At 30.7% G+C, this 19965-nt stretch overlaps 1 protein-coding gene across 2 annotated transcripts; it reads right to left on the bottom strand.

The window, feature by feature from the left end:
• Nucleotides 1-187: 187 nt before the first annotated feature.
• LOC106718337 (allatotropin) lies at nucleotides 188-18799 on the bottom strand. 2 transcript variants are annotated; one of them, XM_014512392.2, is made up of 8 exons: nucleotides 18724-18799; nucleotides 6309-6491; nucleotides 4092-4211; nucleotides 3296-3397; nucleotides 3035-3133; nucleotides 2185-2269; nucleotides 1447-1534; nucleotides 188-254 (listed from the first exon to the last, which is right to left on the bottom strand). In XM_014512392.2, exons 2-8 carry the CDS (start codon nucleotides 6487-6489, stop codon nucleotides 210-212), a joined length of 720 nt encoding a protein of 239 aa, XP_014367878.1. In that variant the 5' UTR covers nucleotides 6490-6491; nucleotides 18724-18799; the 3' UTR covers nucleotides 188-209. The 2 variants fall into 2 exon arrangements, with proteins under 2 accessions (XP_014367878.1, XP_014367879.1); XM_014512393.2 differs by lacking the exon at nucleotides 3035-3133.
• Between the last annotated feature and the right edge of the window lie 1166 nt (nucleotides 18800-19965).

The following is a 19965-nucleotide window of genomic DNA, read 5'->3' as shown; positions in this document are numbered from 1 at the left end:
TTTCTGTTTTCTAGACAAATCAGAAAAACTTTAAAATAAATATATATTTTTTGCATTTTTCAAATAATTCATAGTATATCTTTTTCTATTTATTCATATCACAGTATCGTAAATTTAACATATATAAAATTATACAATAAATAAAGCGATCATAGTAATAACAGAGCATAAACATAATAATAGAGAATTAACTAGCCATTTTCGTTTGTTTAAACCACGTTTCTGAGTAACTCTTCCGAAGAGAGGGCGCCATCCTGAAATGATATTTTATATTATGTATATTGTAATAAAAAAAGGCCTACACCATTAATAAGTAATATATTTTTGGACTTTACTACCTAGACTCAGTTTTCCCGTCCAAGTATGAATGACGTGAAAGCCTTCAATGGCAGAGAAAATAGGTATCTACTAAGCTAGTGAGTACTACCTTTTGATTCACATCATCACTTAACATCAAGGTTCAAGTGTTAATTTATTCATTGCAAAGAATATACTCTCTATTGTGACCAATGCATACTGAATCACTAATACCGTGTCAACTGTCTAACCATGTTGTGTGTTACCATACTCCTCCGAAACGGTTTGACTGATTTTTATAAAATTTTATATGCATATTCAATAGATCTGAGAATCGGCTACTATCTATTTTTCATACCCCTAGAATATTTTTACTATCTATTTTTCATACCCCTAAGTGATAAGGGTTGTAAATTTGGCACAGATATAGGACATAGTCTGGAAGAACACACAGTCTACTTATTAAGTTTTTTCACAACTACAATATCTGATATATTTTAGAAAATTATATATGCTCATCAACAAAGGATTATATTTATAGCGTATTATTACACTTTCATCAACCTTTTATCCCTATGTAGGGTCGGCACAGTACGTACTACTCCTCCATACATCTTTATCAGCCGTCATATATGAATTTACCCCCTTCTTACGCATATCCTCTTTCACACAATCCATCCATACTTTCTTTGGTCTTAAAATGAAAAATAATAATTAGGTTCAATTATAGGCCTAAAATAGTATATCAAAGGCATAATTATAATTATAATAAAAAAAAATTTTAACTATTCCATTTACAATATTATTATTATTTAATCTCATTAGCTTAATTGCTTTATTAAGGATATACAAAAATGCAAATTTAGACGATTGTTAATGACAAATGTGGAAACGTCAAATTAACACGAAATTGGACGGCCTTTGATAGATAAGGAAATCAATGTTAATATTATAAATAGAAAAATATTAAATTATTTGTTTGTGATTAACTATTTTAAGTAGGTTTAAGAAATGTTTAATTTTGTAATAATTTCATTACAGGCAATAAAACCTTTTAAAAACTTATCCCTTGTAGTAAAACCACCAGTGAAAATCTAAACTAATTGCATATTCCTATAAAACACTATAAACTTGTTGTGAAAAAGTTACCTGATTGAGGTCAACGAACTTTCGTACTACAGATCGAGCGAAGTCCGGGTTGTTCAGCATTTCATTCACGAACCAATCCACTGGGATGCTTGAAATGTAAAAATATATGTAGAGCATGAAACGTTTAATTGATCATCTATTAACTTTAATTAATGTGTTAAATAATATCTCATTTAAAAATAGAAACAATAAAATTGCCAAAAATCTTTAATTATTGTGGATTTCATATTTTGTACGTATTGAAGGCGTCGTCGTACAAAGGTCCGTGTCGCTATCAAAATGTTGTTAACATTTTTGGAAAGCAGTTTTCGTAAGTGTTTGGACAGTAGAAACCCATGGTAACATTGATAAAGCTAAAGGCACTTTTCAATCTCATATAAACGTTTTAATTTTATTTTTGTTTGGTAAAATAATATACGAAGATTAGGAACTTTGCTCGTTGACTTAAAAGTTTGTAAACTTCGTGACGCAATATTTTATTTCACGTTACTATCTTAAAAGTTGGGTGGTAATAAGATATTTTTGTTTGGGAAAAATCTTTTGAAATTGTAAACTACGAAAATATTAATCAATTTACGTATCAATCATATATTGACAATATAGAAATCAAAATCAAAAAATTAAGTCGAAAGACTACCCTAAACTTTCTGAATTGTTAAAAAAACACAATAAGTAACTATACTAAAGAAAGTAAGTAAGAAACATTTTAGCTAATTAAATGATTTGTAATCAAAATACCTTTCAATAACTTTATCTTCATTCTCCTGGTTGTCCTTTTCCGGCATATTTTCAAGTGACTCCCAGATGTTCTCCAAACCAAATACTGTAATTTATATAAATATAAGAACGCATTCAACAGTCATATTGTATTTGTCCCGAATAAGTTATTGTCGGCACTTAAATACTTATTATATATCATAATAAAGGCACATTCACAATAGGTAATAAGCAACAGTTCAGTCATAATATTTCTTAAGACCTCATCACACATTGAAAGCGCTTAACTAAATACAATCTTGCCATTATTTGTTCTTTCCAAGTTGACAACAAAAGGGCACCTCATATTATCATTGCTGTCCCATTCCTCCATTACAGTTCTTAATAAGGAGTGACAGAGATGCATTGTAAATGAAGCTTTAATATCTTCATAGAAGCGATAGTTTAGCACCACTCTAAAGGCTACCAAACACAGACCACTTAAAACGGTCGGCGTACGACTGACAGGATTTTTATCAGGAACTGGACACTTCCGTCTATAGCGAACGTCAACTGCTTTAACGTCGAAGCTTGTAGCTTGGAGTAGTCCGTGTATGACAGTCCATAAACATGTTATATGTATGTTAGGTTTTTTGAATCATATTGTGTTTTATTTGGTTACGTTTACTGAAGCGGTCCTTTCGTGTTAAGTTAAACATGACGGCAGCCCCTGGGGTCTTTCGGTTTGACATGTAATATATTAAAAAATACTGGTTAAATACAATGTGTCTGTAGGGCTGAATACAAAAACAAACATTTAATAAAACATTGCCAATACATGGGTGTTTATTTTATATATTGGCTTCGAAATCATCTCCAATAATCGGTTTACCTCGACCGCGTCGTGTCTCATCTCGTTTGCCGTATCCCCTTGCGATAAGTATGTTTGAATTGGGTTTAAAAGTGCCCCTGGTCACTCTTATTTCCACCTCTGTTAGAATTCGTTTACCTTATTTTATAAATAACTTCGAAAACAGTTTATATTTAGAATCTAAAATCTCAAGTAAGATTTCTTTGCTTAAAATTAAAAGCATTTTAAATTTTGAATATATTTCAAAGCACTATGAAAGCACTTGATAGTTTATGGAATTACCTTCATCATTAACATCATCGTAACTGCTCCTTTTGCCAAAATCGGAGGCAACCATTAGCTTAGTCTTGGGTCTAAATATCTTGCGTGGTGCGTCATAGTTATCTAAACAAATGTGTTGAGTTTTTTTTAAGCAGTGTTAAATTTGTATTCTATAAAAGTGAAAGTAATTTGGCGGATAGTATATTGTATGTTTCGGCAATCTACTTGTTCAACAAACAACCTCTTTTTATTCAAAAATTTTATTTCAAAGTTCTTGTTACCATTTATAAAATAAAAAGATAAGGAAAAATAAATATTATTCGTAGAGATGTTGAAACGCCAACAAGTACATTGCCAAGATTAATATTTTTGTATCAAAATGTTAAAGCACATGATAATATCTTCACCAGTCAAATTGGTGTTAAATCAGATCCTAAGCATTATATTTTTAAGCCTCTTACACAAGTACATCGTAACTTAAGTTCTCACGTAGAAATATAAAACACAAATAAAATTTTGTAAAAGTTCCAGTACATTTCGACGTAGTAATGGAATTTCCCGACTTCAATTTTGAAACATATGCATGCAACGTATTGGCTAAGTAACCAATAAATCTTTGAAGCTGAAAACCGCCATCGCATTGCGATTTCACTTGAAGTAAATTTGATTTTAACATAAGCAACATATAAAAGGTCCGTCCGAGGGATTTCTGAGTCAATGTAGTTCCTAGTAGTAACTGTTTGCCCATTTCACAGTTCCGTTGCGAGCAAATTGATCGCTCAATCAAAGCCGGAAACCGAATTACTCCTTTCTATACCTTCGAGTTCCAGTTCCGGTGTTCTTTTTCCGAAATCCCTCGCAATACCAACCGTGGGGCTTTTAAATGTGGGCGTTCCGCGACTCGCTCGTTCCGATGATGATTGATGTTCAACGTCGCCTTTACAAATCATTTCAGTTTAGATCAATAGCAATCTGTTACTTAACTCGATGACTACTCGATGACAAAAATTATAATTACATATAGCCTTATATTAAGCTTATTATTTGGTCGTAAACATCAGTTGATCGTAGAAGCAAAAGATAAGTTAGTTATATTAAAAAAAACCTACGTTATTATATTATAAAACTATTGTTTTATTATATAATAGCGTAGGTTGATTAGCGTATAGTATTTTTGGAACGAAGTTCCTTATCTCGTGTTGTAAAAGGGGGCTAGACGGAAAAAATTCTTACGAAAAGTTGTCACGACACTTTTTGCTATAGTAAGTATGTTAACGACGAATGAGCGCTACTTCACCATGGCAACGACGTGACAATATGTAACGAAAATTCATAGAAATAAAATGTACTTCTTGTGAAGACTTAAGTTTTTTATTCATAGGATAAACATTGGTTCCTTCACTAATTAATCGAAAGGAACTTCGTTCCATCCGGGTGTCCCTTGACACCTCTCAAGTTTTTTTGATTATTTATTGTTGTTGATTAGCGTTAGCGTAGCGTATTATAGATTGTTAAGAGCTACCAAGTACTGAAAAGTTTAAAATATGATAATCTCCTTTTAAAGTAAACACTATAAAGCTACTTTAAAGGATAAAGTAAAATTATAAAATACGTCTAAAATTTATAATAAATTTTCCATCTCATTAGTCACCGTTAATGCAACTTTGGCTTGACGTAAAAGATGGATGCCCGTGGTGTAGGTCCCATTTAAAAGTGACGTTACATTAGTGACTTTTAAACGTAATTTATATTACATTAAACAAAATCTTGTATATTCCGATAAAGTTCATATTAAAATTGTGACGTGAACACAAGATAAGTGAGAAACGCTTTCTTCTACGTACACAGCTTGATCAATAACCAGTGTCTTATATCAACGTCGGTTATACCCGTAAGGTATATGAGGGTAACCACTATATTTTTCAATTATAGTTCGCTTTTGTTTTTCTAAACTTATGTCTTGTTTACATTAGTAATTTCTTCTGATAAAGAGAAGGTAGTTGTACAATTTCCCTGAGGCAAAAGGTTTCTGAAGCGTATATAACAACTATTTTCATAATTGTAATAATTTTTTGGCATCGCTGTCAACAGATGATACGATGCCAGTTAATTTTTTTTTATATTTTATCGAATGTAGAAAAAATAAGCTTCAAACATCGAAACGTATATACTTTTATGATTTATATATGTACGTTTTTATGTACCTATTCACTTTAAATAATTTCAGGACCAATTTTCCCCTAAAACTTTGGCGAATAATAAGATTATTCTGACAAAATACCTCCGAAGAAGCCGTAACAATAACAGGAAAATGCAGGGCGCCTCTAACTGAATTAACGTCTATTTAAATTAATATAAAATTGAACAGTAAACTTTCTGAAACTCCCCCATTGTTTCTATTTAAGTTTGGTGACATCACGTCTTACTCAATATCATCAATCAGTTTAATAAATTTGATATAAAAACTTAAATTGAGTAAAATACATATTCTTCTATATTTTCAATTTATTTCTTTAAATATTAACAACTTTATTAGGTGGATTAGGGGAAACTTGGTCATATAAATTACCGATTTCCGATGATCTTTCATATATATACTATGTTCATCATTAGCATTACCTGTCTATCTCAATCCAGTTTAAAGTGATGTAATTAATTATTATGTTAATCTTATCCACGGAATCGTTTGTCAACAATGTTTTGCTTTGCTGTATTAACACCAATAACATCGACGACACAATATGACATTCAGTGTTGTGCAATTTCGATGAATATTAATGTGGCTTAAATATTTGTAAATTACGCTGTATTACAAAGGCATTGAAATATTAACGAAGATCTTACATTACACGGATAATAAATAAAATACACAAATGACAAAAAACATGATCTTAAGATCATAGTTTCCTTTTCTTGCCTTATCTTGAGCCTACGAAATGTGTCTGGCTCCTTTTAAGGCAAACAAATAAAGACAATATCAGACACGAGTAGACACGTCAATGTGAAAAATAAGTTTGTATTAGCTTTTACTTACGTTCAGTCCGGGCGGAAGGTCGGTCACGCTTTCCAAAGCCCCGGGCTGTCATCATCTCGACGTTCTTGAAGCCGCGAGTGGGCCGCTGCTGCTTGCGCGTCATGCGGGCTTCGGGCGCGCCGTCTACGAGGCACAGGCACACCGCCGCTACCACGATCACCACTTGCATTGAGATGTTCATGGCTGTTCACAAATAAACTAGTTGTAATTGGGGTCTATGTTTTCGTGTTTTTTTCTAATATAAAGTTCGTAAGGCACGGGATTCTTAAAACGATAGGCCTGTTGAGCTCCCGATATCTTCAGAATCCGATCTCTTACGTACTTTTTTTATGTTTTTAAAGTCCGTTGCAGCTGTTTTTGTTCATTACCAGTCCATTTAACCTGGGAGTTTGTATTAAGATCAGGATTACAATTCCTTAAATGTATAAAATCAGCTTATCTCATATAAACGGTTATAAATCTAGTTACGGCCTGTCCTCATCAATTGCCGAAAATGTCTCAAACTACTAAACTTTCCTTTTAACACTAAGAAAGCGTAATATAATGGACCCGCTCGAACATCCTTGTTTTATGGCCACTCCGTTGAAACTAATATACAGACGGACACACCCACGTTTATGTACATCTTCGAGCTAACAAGACAGGCACGTGCTGTAACGTTTTATAGGGCAATACTGATCTTTTAACGCGCTGTTAGCACCTCAGGTTACGATTATCGCCATTACGATGTACTTTTGTTATTTTTGTTTCATGTGAAACAGTTTAAATATTATCATCATTTTCATATCTCATAACTATTCATAATTATTATTTTAAATAATAAATAATTCTTAATTTATTTTTTTAAACTGGCCTGCCTCAAGCTTTTAATTAAGACCAGAGAAAATGTTTTTGTACGGCACCTCGCATCATAGTTTAACCTTTTTTCGTTAATTTTTTTACATTTTACTTTTCTGTCCTTATTCAATTATTAGTCTTGTAATTTCACAAAGAAAAGCCATCACCGGGAAAAGTCTTTTATTAACTGATCTTTTATTTTTAATCATCATCAAGCTATCCAAGCACATTCATCGTACAACTAGTAGCTTTGCAAAGCGACTACTTAATGTTTCTTCGTATTTCTACTGTAGTTACTCTCAACTTCTTAATACTAAGTTCTAATCGATGTAAGAACGAAACCATACATCTTAATCTTTGAGATCATTCAACGGACATAATGCACTTATGTGTCTTCTATTAAAACAACTTTGAATTAAGAATTAAATTAAACAAATCTATCTATATAAAAAAAGTCGTGTTAGTTACACTATTTATAACTCAAGAACGGCTGAATCGATTTGACTGAAAATTGATGGGCAGGTAGCTTAGAACCAGGAAACGGACATAGGATAATTTTTACCCCGTTTCCTATTTTTTATTCCGCGCGGACGGAGTCGCGGGTAAAAGCTAGTTTAAAGTAATGCTAGTAAAAAGTAAATAAAACATTACAATTGTACTTTTCATTCAAAAATATATTACGTCTCGACCTTTGAAAAGTCGCAACATTTTTATTAAATTTACTTTATGTTGTCAAAATTCTTTTACTCGTAGTCTCATATCCGAGTACAATGATAAACGTAATATTAATTTACTTTAAACAACCTGTCTGACTAAGGTTGAAATTAAATACGAGATGTACAAAAGAATTCCTTTGAAAAACAATTTCTTCTTTACTTTATATCGTATCTTAAGAGCGAATGTATTTAAGAACAAGTCCAGTAATGTTAAAACAATTTTGTAGCGCGTAGGATTTTATTTAATTTCTTTCTTAACATTTATTATCAAATCCATATTTAAAAAAGGTTTAGGATTAAAAAAAATATTTATGGATGTTTTTTTTTTGAGAGATAACACTATTGTTATTAAAGTTGTGTTTTACACTAATTTTTATAAGGGACCGTATTAAACTTTAATTATAAATGGTGATGAGGTCAAAATGTGTTGTAAAAAATTGCTTAGTTGGCCATATTTTTAGTACCACCGATTGGTATACTGTATATTTTTAAAGCCTAAGATTATTTATGGATTTTTATTGACATTTTAGGCGATTATTTTACACTCTTATATAAATGCCCACAACGTCGTCGTCGTCGACGATGCCACGAGCCACCACTGACGTAAACCGAGTAAGATTAACTTAAAATATAAAAATATTATAACCGCATGTTTTCCTCACCGCAACTTCCAGCCTAAATGCATGAAACATAGCCAAAAACTTTTTTACATATTTTTGAACCTTCCACAATTAATTAATGAGTCATGAAATTGACGTATCTCGTATCTTTTCTCTAAAAAAATAATTCTTCTGAAACCTTTTTAGAGTTTCATTTAGTATGCATAATATATATCAAAGTAATTCAGTATTTCTCTTAATATCTCAACTGGGACAGTAATAACCAGTGTAGATGACAGACATGACAATTCCACGTATGAATGAACATTGACCAAAATAGATCGTCGAATGCTAATTGCAGAGGCGGAATAGATTGAAGCAAAGGCATATTATCTCTCGTAAATTATATCCATCTACGAGTATAAAGCGGGATATACTCGTAGTTGTGTAAAAACTTGCAGCTATTTTTATCTTCACTTTAGTTTCTGAATTTAACGTGCAGCATTCTTAACGGCCAGTTCGACATTTCTGATAGTAACTATACAAACTCCTTGGTCACCTAAAAGGTCGAATAAGTAATTAATACGATCTTAAAAAATGCGATCTTAAACAGACAATGCAAAGCAATTTCAGTCTGCGAATAGTCTATTGGTATAGAAATCTGAATAATTTCTAAAGGAAAGTTTAATATAATAAGCACAGTTCAGGTAACAAAGGTCTAAACGCTTTAAAGAGTTAAGTTTAGCTTTTCATATAGCGTAAGTGAAATTTAAAACTCGTCGACTAGTTCATAAAGTGTCGCTTGAGCTCAGATATTTTAATTTACTCGCTCGCATTAACTTTGTTAATAGTTATCGAAGTTTTGACGTATAAATTAACTGAAAATCTTTAATCTTTATACTTCAGTATTAAAATATAATGAAAAGAAATAAAAACGCCGTTCTTTTGTAGATAATAATTCGGACGGACTAAAAAATCTTTTATCTTTGACAGCAATTGTTATATTTACACTGCCGGTACAAAAAAAATTGGCAGCAATGGAAAGTAAAGGTTAAATAAAAAATATTTGTTACATTATCAGTTTTTTTTTATTTTTTTTATTCTTTGTATTGTAAAGAAAGCACTACCTGCCTTTACTTCACGTACGAAGCGCTGTTGCCTTTCTATAATGGAACAAACTGAATAGGAAGTTCAGTCAACTACAGAGTGCGACAAACTTGTGTGATGTATTGTACTCTTGTTTTAAGCTTCTCGAAGGGCTATTATGACGTAGGTACTGTCTGCTTGAATAGAGAACAGACATTTATTAAACCCTTTTACATGACATTTATTTACGTAGGGAGGTATTAGATGTTTATACTATCTTTTCCCTATGATTATGAGAAGAAATATGTGAAGGCGAAGAATTAAATTTCTTTTCACACTTAACAACAAACTCGTCATGAGCTATATTTAGCACGTATTTATGTTTCAAAGATAAACGTTTATTGCATTGTGTTCGTAGGACTTACGGTTCAAAATTGGTTCACTGAAATAGGTAGGACATAAAAGTCCACGATAAGCAAAACCTCTCCTGTTCTATTGATAATTTAGTATTTGGTATTTAATCTATGTTATATAAAGTTGTTATAAACTTGTCACGCTTTTTAAATAAATAACATTAAAAAAAATTGGTCACGTAAAAAGGTTGCTGTAATTCAAAAGGTCAGAATACCAAACATCATAGGGTCAGCTTTAACTATAAAATTGTTATTACCTTGCTTCACGGCGACATCTCGTCCAATTCTTTCGTATTACCGATCATCCCCTGACTTCGCGAAATTTAAACGACCTTCCTTAATTCAATCATTTAACAAGCCGTCCGAATATTATATTATTATAAAGGTTTTGGGTTGACATATCTGGTTTTTGACTATGATATTAACTATAACAGGGTATTTGATTCCTAGAACATTGTCTTGCAAATACAATTTATTTCTTTAAATTACATGTTATTTATAACTGTGCCTATCAAATTCCTGCTAAAATAGGTACGTAATTTTGCAATTGATATTACAAAATACTTCGCCGTCCCTTAATCCCAATACAAATGTGTTAAGTGGAAGTCATAATTAAAAAAGGGCTTGAAACACCGGACACTCCCATAAAACTACACATTGTGTATTCGCAAGGGAAAACTTTTTTTACGTAAGTGAAACGGAAATTTGCAACATAATTCAATAGAACCAAGGTCTTCAAAGTATTTCAATTTGTAGCGTTATAAATTAATACGTACACTGGTATTTAGAGATCTTATAAAAGTTAATACAAAAGAAATGTAAAGTTATTAAATCTAATAATTATCTATAAACATTTACTAAAAAATCGAATCGAATTAAAGAATTCGTAGAGTTGATAAAAATATATATTTTTTTTAAATTAAGTTGTTTTATTTCTTCTGAGGACCTCCCAAGCATTGCGAGATTTGTAACTTCAACGACTAACATTTATGTCAGTGTACTTTCCACCCAATAGAGGCGTTGTACAAATCTAATACTGTCGATGACGCCTAACACGAATTCTTTCTTGCAAATTTCCGCAGTAGGCAACCCGATCTTTTATTTACGAGTTTCCGAAATTACTCGTGGAAACATTTTTCCAACGAAAAAACCATATAAAGTGAACTAAATAAACGCTTGACAAATTTACAATGTCGTTTACTTTAATTGATGAAATAAAGAATGTGAAAACAAATGAATAAACAAAATCGATACGCACATGTAAACATGCAAAGGGAAAATTGTCCCTAATTTTCGCAACAAATTTTGAAGCTAAAATCAAAATCTACTAGACTTCTAGTTATTTAAAAAAAAAATGGGACCCATCTACAAGCACTTCCTTTCGATTAAAATATTTTTTATCAAAATCGGACCACCAGGGGCGGAGTTTCGCGGTAACACAAATAAAAAAAATACAGTCGAATTGATAACCTCCTTCTTTTTGAAGTCGGCTAAAAAATAGTTAGATACACTTTTTTACGTAGGAGTGGACGAAATAACTATTATGTGAAATGAAACAGTACAAAGTACGCTACTAAATGTTACCGTGTGGTAGGAATTGTGTACAATCAATGGTAATTATCACTGGCACACTGCGGTTTGTGCTCTGGTCTGAATTGAGATTTAATAAGAACTTTGATTCATCATTTCGGATTCAAATATAATTTTACTTACGTTTTGAAAGTATTTATTAAAAACTCTGTTAAAATTATATATATCTAATAAGTGTATCTAATAAATTCTAAGTTGATTGTTCATTTTAATTTCATTAACGAACTAGCTGTCGCCTGCGACTCTGTCCGCGCTGAATTAAAAAATAATGTTATAAGCAGCCTATGCGTTCTTCCAGTATATGTTCTACATCTTTGCCAAATTTCATAAAGATCCGATGAGCCGTTCCGGAGATACCTTTAAACATCCATCCATCTAAAAATTCGCATCTATCTATATATATAAAAGAAAGTTGTGTTAGTTACACCGTTTATAACTCAAGAACGGCTGAATCGATTTGACTGAAAATTGGTGGGCAGGTAGCTTAGAACCAGGAATAGGACATAGGATAATTTTTACACCGTTTTCTATTTTTTATTCGCGCGGACGGAGTCGCGGGTAAAAGCTAGTTTATAATATTAGGTATTATTACAAACAACGCTAAACAAAAACTTTACTTAGTTATAGAACTATTTCTTTACAAAAGAATTCTTGAAGGTTTTAAGGCTTTGCTTTCTTTAATTTTAATTTTATATAAACAATTAGAACAAACTTTTGAACTGAAATAGACAACACACCTGTTGTTTATCTTTTGTAAATGTTTCTAAATAGTAAGTTCCCTTTGATCAATCAGGTGGTTGGTTGTTAATTTTCCAGAATATTAATTCTGTATTAACCGCACATTTCATCTGTTGTTTAAATTATCTTCACTGTTACTAAAAGGTATTATCATCAGCTCACTCTTCGTCCCCACTGAGAGGCTCGGAACCTACCCCAAGTTAGGGGTGACTAGGCCATAGTCAACCACGCTTGCCAAGTGCCGGTTGGTTGACTTCACACATATCATGGTTCGATCATGATGTTTTCCTTCACTGTTAGAACGTCGGATAAATGTACATATGTAAATCGAAAAAACACATTGGTACATGGCGGGATTCGAACGCAGGACCTGAAATTGCAAGTCAAATGCTTAACCCCTGAGTTACCGACGCTACTAGTTATAAGGTAACCTAAAATCAATTCTGAAAAAATCCTTAAAATATGTTTTTTTTATAAATCAAAAACATTTATTTTTTCCAAAGTCAAAGCTTCGATCATAAAAAAAACCAATCAAATGGTATTTCAAAATATTTTTCATTTCAATCGAATTTTCAATAGAGCTTTTTACTATTATTTTTGAAAGGAAATTTAGCTTTGTATGAAGCCAGTTAGTAATTTAGAAAATACAAAAAAAAAACACTGAAAGATTAGGCCTAATTAGACTTATTCCTAAAAACTAATCGGGAAACTTATTTATACTATTAATAAGGTATAATATCTAATACTGAATAAGACGTCTATTAAAATGTGGTATTGAGATTTTATATGCTATCCACGATCCCACCTAATAAGTGATGATCATAAGATGTTGCAAGCTAGTATACTCGTAGTAAGGAGAACTAAATTCAACTAAATTTCTATTTAGAACGTATCGAAGTACAAACTACTCAAATAACTAAATCCAATTAGAAAGCAGGTCCTGCATTGCACTACACAATATGAAGACAGAACAAACGAGAATTGTACTGTGTAATTACTCTATACGGTCCTTCCAATCTCCAACCGGAGTGTAACCGCAAAGATATTATCTTATAGTCCTTTATTTGCAAATTCTAATTGAAATTTAACAATCAAAGTTGATTATCAAGTTACCACAGATAGGTCAATTTAATAGTTATTGTATCAAAGGATTTCTTATTGGGTAACAATTCTATCTGATTAATTTTGAATGTTGCCGTTACATCAATTATTGTCTATTTAAATTAGCAAATAATCGAATGGTTTACGCTATTGAGAAATTCCTACACTCGAAAGGTATATTAAAAATAATTAAATTAGTTAGATGAGCAACTAGACCTATTAAAAATATGCGAAGTCACATCTCTTTAATGAAGTTACAGTTATTAATAATGTTTTAAAGTAAATGCTCTGTCATTCTGATCATAATTGAAATCTCTTTTGTCCCTATTTGGATCAGAAGATGCTGGAGGTGCTTATTCTGACAGGCGCGTGACGTCATCATTAAGAGCGGGTTAAGAGGTAACATGACGTAAAATGAAAATCCTGAAGTAATTAATGTCATTCTAAAAATGTTCTTTAACGAGATTAGAAAGACTTGAGAACAATTAGAACAAATTTTTAATAACTTTGTCACTTTTACACTAGTAGCATTATAAAAGGGAAAAATCGTATTTATGTATGTAACTAATAAACTAAAAACCTACAGAAACGATTGCATAAAATCTTTCTTCATTACAACGCTACATTATCCCTGAATAGCATAGGGTATATTTTACATCGTTATGAAATATATGATTTTTCACCTGTGAGAAACCGGGACAAACCTAGAGACGACTTGAACTTTAAAGAGTGGTTAAGTGTTAAATAATTTTTTTTCACTCCGTGTTTGTTTATATAAATGAAACTCAAAAATTGCCGAAGAGAATTTTACACTGTTTAATACAAGGAGTCTTATTTCTTAGATAAAGATTTAGATAAATTATTAAGATTTAATATAAACAAGACAAGATAGTTTAATAAGATATAATAAAGTTTTTAAATTGTACATTTATGTTAAGAAATTTCAAAATGGTTTATTAATCACCATCTATTCTGACATGTACTTTGCCTTGGCTTTTAATATTTCAGAAGCCGTAGGCTTATGGAGTCAGAATAAAGGATCCTTCGTCTGTCAGCACTGTCATGACTTAACAGAGATAAAGCAAAGTAGTTTACACAAGTGCCGGTTACAATGCTACTAGCGCTCTGGGCGAGATTTCTACAACTCCCTCTTTTTGCTATGTTATTAATGTATGACAATAACTATATGTAATATGCAAGGTGAAATTTGCTCTTTAAGATAACATAAGTATAAAATATATGTTATCTATGGTTTGTTAAAAATAATGAGAGGGATTACGATATGTTTTATATAGAGATTTTGTTCTCAGAAACCAACGGTAAGTAGCACATTAGCGTGATACATTAAACTCTTGTCTCCAACAAAGAGATCTCAAAACTTTCTTAAGTGACGCTGCGTTGATTAAAATTTAAACTAATTTTCTGGTTGACATAACTTTAGCCATAAACAACGTAAGTAAGTAGACCTTGTGACAATAGAATACGGAATTTTAAATGTAAAATCATTACACTTTTATATAGCAGTCATTTTTTTATTTTCAAAATAGCTTTTCAAGATTTCAGAGAAGTTTTTCATTGCGTACGAAAAAAAAACAATGAAATATCGTCTCTATATAATCTTAGTACAGAGTTACAACATTTTATGCCATTTTAAGTATTAAAAACAAATGTTATCTTTGTCTACGTAACGTTAACAATTTTATTAGCTTCGACAAGCAGTCATTGCTACAACGAATAAAATTATGTGAATCCGCGCGAACAATAGCGCATTTACGATTATGGAAATGCTTTTGCGTTAACCATGAGCTTATCTCCGTTGAAACATACTTTTTTTTTATTAAATTTTCGGCAAAATGTTCCTCCATTAATATACCGATAGCAAAAGAACTCCACAAAAATGAAAGAAATAGTGATACGGTTGGTATATAATATAAAAAATTAAATTGAAAATTTGTCTAATAAAAAGAATTGATAATAAAATTTACCAAAATAATTATTACTTTGTGCTATGTAATAATATATATCTTATATGGACACTGTATATGTGACACTGGACAGCAAACTTAGGTTAAAGTCAACAATAAAAGCTACTTATATAAAAGTGTATACATGTTACAACTAGTTTTAATACTACCCATTAATAATGAAGTTTTCCTTCATTGCACGAAGAGTAAATAAATTTTCTCAATTTCCTCTATCATAACGGAAATTTAATATTTTCCCAGCATTAAAAAGATAACTCGAAGTACTCGTACCTTTTAACAATAAGACTTTTTATCTGAACAGTTAACGTCGAATGAATTGCAAGAAAATTCTTCACATGTGCAAAGATTTTTATATGGCTTTTGTATGTTTTGTAAAAAAAGGTTTTTCTTACAATAAATGTTTAGAATTGATATCCTTTAAAATATTTTGTATAAATGTGAATCAATTGATGCTTTCTACAAAAATGATAAATAATGAACTGATAATTACGTCATTAATATACTTTTAATTACTTATTTGTATTTGTGACATAAAAAACTTTTATGTCACAAATACAAGACATTTGATCTTTTCCTACTTATTATACAATTCTTGATTGATTTTAATTTTCTTTGTCAACTTTGTCGTATTTATTTTCAAACATCTGACTACGTAAAATACGTAATCTTACTAATATTATACCTAAAAGTGTTTGTTAAAAGATATTTATAGAACAGCTCAATGGATCCCGCTGAAATTTGGCATAAATGTAGAAATAGGCTGGAAGAACACACATACAATTAAGCATTTTTTAAATTCCGTGCGAACGAAGTCGCAGGCGACAGTTCAAACAAGGCAAGAGTTCAGCTTATGTTAACTACCATCGGTTGCCGTTTTAATCAATTTTATGTTAATTATGCTTATTAAAATCGAAATTTTAGTCAAGATAATTTAAATGTTAATGGAACAGTAATGTTAGTAAAAGACTGCATGACATAAAAGACTGTAAGAGTTTTTAAATACTTAAATAATATTCTCAATTAAATTATAATTTTAAATTTTAACTAATACTTTAACTAACTAAAGACAGTTTAATCTGAGACTTCATATTTCAATTATATTTTTATATGAAAACTGTTAATATATCATCATTATCAGCCTTTGTCAGCCTACTGCTGGACATAGGCTTTGTCCAATGCCTTCCACACTACAGTAATTTTTCTTGATAGTTCAAAAAAGTGCATCAGAAAAACAAAACTGTTTCTATTTTTCAATTGAAACAATGAAAATTTTCTTATGATGAAAAAAATGTTTTTTGTATTAATACTTGTTTAGTTAGAATTTTAAATCTGCACCTGCTGTTACATTAAGAAGATTTGTCAAAACCGAGATGTCGGATTTTCTACTTTTGAAAACAAATTGTCGCTTAATCGTTTCTTGTTGGAAAAATGTTTTTAATGTTTTATTCTTTTAACGATATTTTATGTTGGATTCGACTGAAGCGAATATAATGAAATAATATGTTTTATATATATTTATACTAGCCGTCGCCCGCGACTCCGTCCGCGAGCAGTTAAAAAAAACTTAATAGCTGTTCTGTATCTGTTGTTTTATTTTTATTTTCTACTAACACTTTATGGATGTAACTGGTCCGAAATAAAAGTTATTTTATTTTATTTTTAATAGCGGTATGAAAAATAGATAGTAGCCGATTCTCAGGCCTATTAATACGAATATAAAATTTCATAAAAATCGGTCAAGCCGCTTCGGAGGAGTACGGTACCTAACATTGTGACATGAGAATGTTATATATAAGATTTGTGTAATGAAAATGCAGAAAAACAAGGACTATGATAAATCATGAAAATTTGTCAAAGTTTATTCCCCGAATAGAAAACATATAAATATCTCTGTTTTTCCAAAAAGAAAAAGAAGGATAATAATGTTTTTACCATTTATTTTCACAGTGAAAATTGTCGAACAAAATGTTCTCAGTAAAATTTATTTAATAATAGTTTTGTAGTAATACCAAGTATAGTATTTCAAAGGAATACTTTGACTGACTATACCTAACCTTTTATGCATTATGTGAGTACTGAGACCAAAGCTTTATTGGATGTAATGTAAACAGAGGGGACTTGATATGATTTGAAGAGCCTTCAAAATGGCTGATAATTTGGTTTTGAAATAAGATAATTTGCTTCTTAAATTACTAATTGATAGATCGTGCAAATACTGTTTTTTTTTTTTGTTAACATAAAACTTTCTTTAGATTTATGAATATTTCATGCCAGAATCCAATGATATTTTAAGTCGGGATCTGTTTCTTTTACGGCTCTACATTACGATATGTTTATACAAATCTAAAACGACATTTGTGTTTAGTTTGGCTTGTCGTTGTAAATGTCCAATAAAAATATGAAAACATTACGAATTTGAAATCACAAAATGTACTTAGGACTTTTATTATTTTGAATTAAATGTTGTTATTATTACGGATCAAATACTAAAATGGGGTTATATTTATGAAAAATTATTTTGATATAGGATTATTTTTATTTTTAAATAAAATACTGTTTTAACAAATTTTACAACTTCATGTAATTTATTACGATAACACTTTTATTAAGTAAATAATTTATTATTGAAGTGAAATAAAATAAAGTACAGTAACTTCTTTTTTCACAGCTACAAATTTATAAAAAATCGGTAACCTTGGTTTTCTATTGCAACACAACTACTCTTTCAAAGCTAGTGTAAGGGATGACCATTTATTTTTGATCGTGTGTTTGGGCAATGTAAACTGACGGTAAAATGGAACCAATATCTAGATCATGTTGTGTCACATAGGTCAGTAAGCACCCTAACGGTTCATCAGCCTTGCATACTCTTTACGTTTATTAAAAGTAACCTTTTTCCCAACACAACGCTGATGCATACAATTTATTTTATTTTATTTTTAAAGTATTTTTATTATTATAAAGATATAATAGTCTTAATCTAAACTTGTTTATTAAATAAGTTTAGATTGTTTCTTGCAAGACTCAAAAATAAAAAAAACTTTTAACTTACTGTCTTAAATATTTTTTTTACTTACTATCTTTAATATTTTTTTAGCCAATATCAGCTCATAATTTAATGCTTATCATGAATACAACTGATGGTTCAATTATTTTTACAGTTTATTTGATCAAATAGTTTTTAAATTATTTTTCCTAGAAAATTATATTTTCTTTATTAATAATAACAGGGAACCCTTTCTTATTTTTATAAATTTATAAAAAAAATTAAAACTTTACAAAAACTCCATACAATTTTTTTTTTCGTTCTAATAAGCTTTGTAACTTATATTAAGTCAAGTATAACTTACCTTCTAAGTTATCGTAACCGGACGCGAGGACACTGTCACAACTAGTAAAGCGTCACACACGTTGGGCTGATGGAACCGGAATGGCTTGGAACGTCCCCACTGGTTCGTTTTATACGCCTGAGGTGGACCCGCTCGCATAGCGGTTGGTGCTACGCGCTACGCCGCCCCTACAGCGTAGGCGTGCGTAGGCTTCCGACTACACCGTACTGAGGAGTTTAAACACGAAAAAAAGAGTTTAATTGAAAATTTGTTAACAATTTCATTTTGAAATTTAATTGTTTTGAATAAACTTTTGTTAATCTTGCGCTTAAGGTTTTTTAAAGTTTAAAATGCGAATTTGTATCAATTATACTGAAACTTTTTCTTAGGAGTCAATTTTTCTTAAGAAAATCTTACTAATATTATAAATGCGAATGTTGAGATGGATGGATATTTCTTTGAAGGTATCTCCAGAACGGCTGTATGGATCTCGATGAAATGTGGCATAGAGGTAGAGCATAGTCTGGAATGACACATATGCTATTCATTATTTTTTTTTCAATTCCGCGCGGACGTAGTCGCGGTCGACAGCTAGTAAAAATATAAAACTATTAAAGTTTTTTCTGTAAAAGAGAGCTCTTTGGGTTTTCCTTGAAAGGTCATTTCTTTTTATAATCTATGAAACTAAGACAATATTTAATACGATAAAAAAATAGTTTTGTTCATTATATATTTTCGCGTATCTGGTTGATCTTTTATATGAGGTAAAATCATTAAAATAAATAATTCTTCTATTACGCAAGTAAATAAACTCAACTCAAGAAAAATGGACAATAGGGTGGGTCAAAAAAATCAACTATTTTTTTTTTACAATTAATACGAAAAAATGGGTTACTAGGCACCTTAAAAAAATTCTCACCAAATATGAACTCTTAATTTTAATAGGAAGATCCTCCGCGTCGCAGTTTTTCATTTTTTTCTCAGTCCAATAGAAAAAAATTCATTCCTCATCATTAATTGGTCGTACAGAAAAATTTTTTTAAGAATTTTGTAGGAAATTTAATGCTCTACAAAAAAGGTATCTTATGTTTTTTCCGTAAACCTCACCATTTCACTAATATTGAAGATTTAAGATTGATTATTTTAAGTCAAATGTCACTTTTGTTTATGAATTTTATAACTCGACAAGAAATGGCTATTATTGAATGCGCAATAGAAATTTTTGTAGCAAATTAACTGCTCTATAAAAATGGTATCATATGT

This window comes from Papilio machaon, chromosome 12 (assembly GCF_912999745.1).
Source record: "Papilio machaon chromosome 12, ilPapMach1.1, whole genome shotgun sequence".
In the NCBI taxonomy this organism is placed as follows: Eukaryota; Metazoa; Arthropoda; class Insecta; order Lepidoptera; family Papilionidae; genus Papilio; species Papilio machaon.
This window is presented reverse-complemented; position numbering and strand designations above follow the sequence as displayed.

Excerpts from the sequence above, each read along its gene's own strand:
- LOC106718337 (XM_014512392.2), bottom strand. The coding sequence starts at position 6,489 with ATGAACATCTCAATGCAAGTGGTGATCGTGGTAGCGGCGGTGTGCCTG. Across the intron at positions 4,212-6,308 it reads ACCTTCCGCCCGGACTGAAC|GCGACGTTGAACATCAATCA; the intron begins GTAAGTAAAAGC and ends TGATTTGTAAAG. Across the intron at positions 3,134-3,295 it reads CGATGATGTTAATGATGAAG|AGGTGGAAATAAGAGTGACC; the intron begins GTAATTCCATAA and ends GAATTCTAACAG.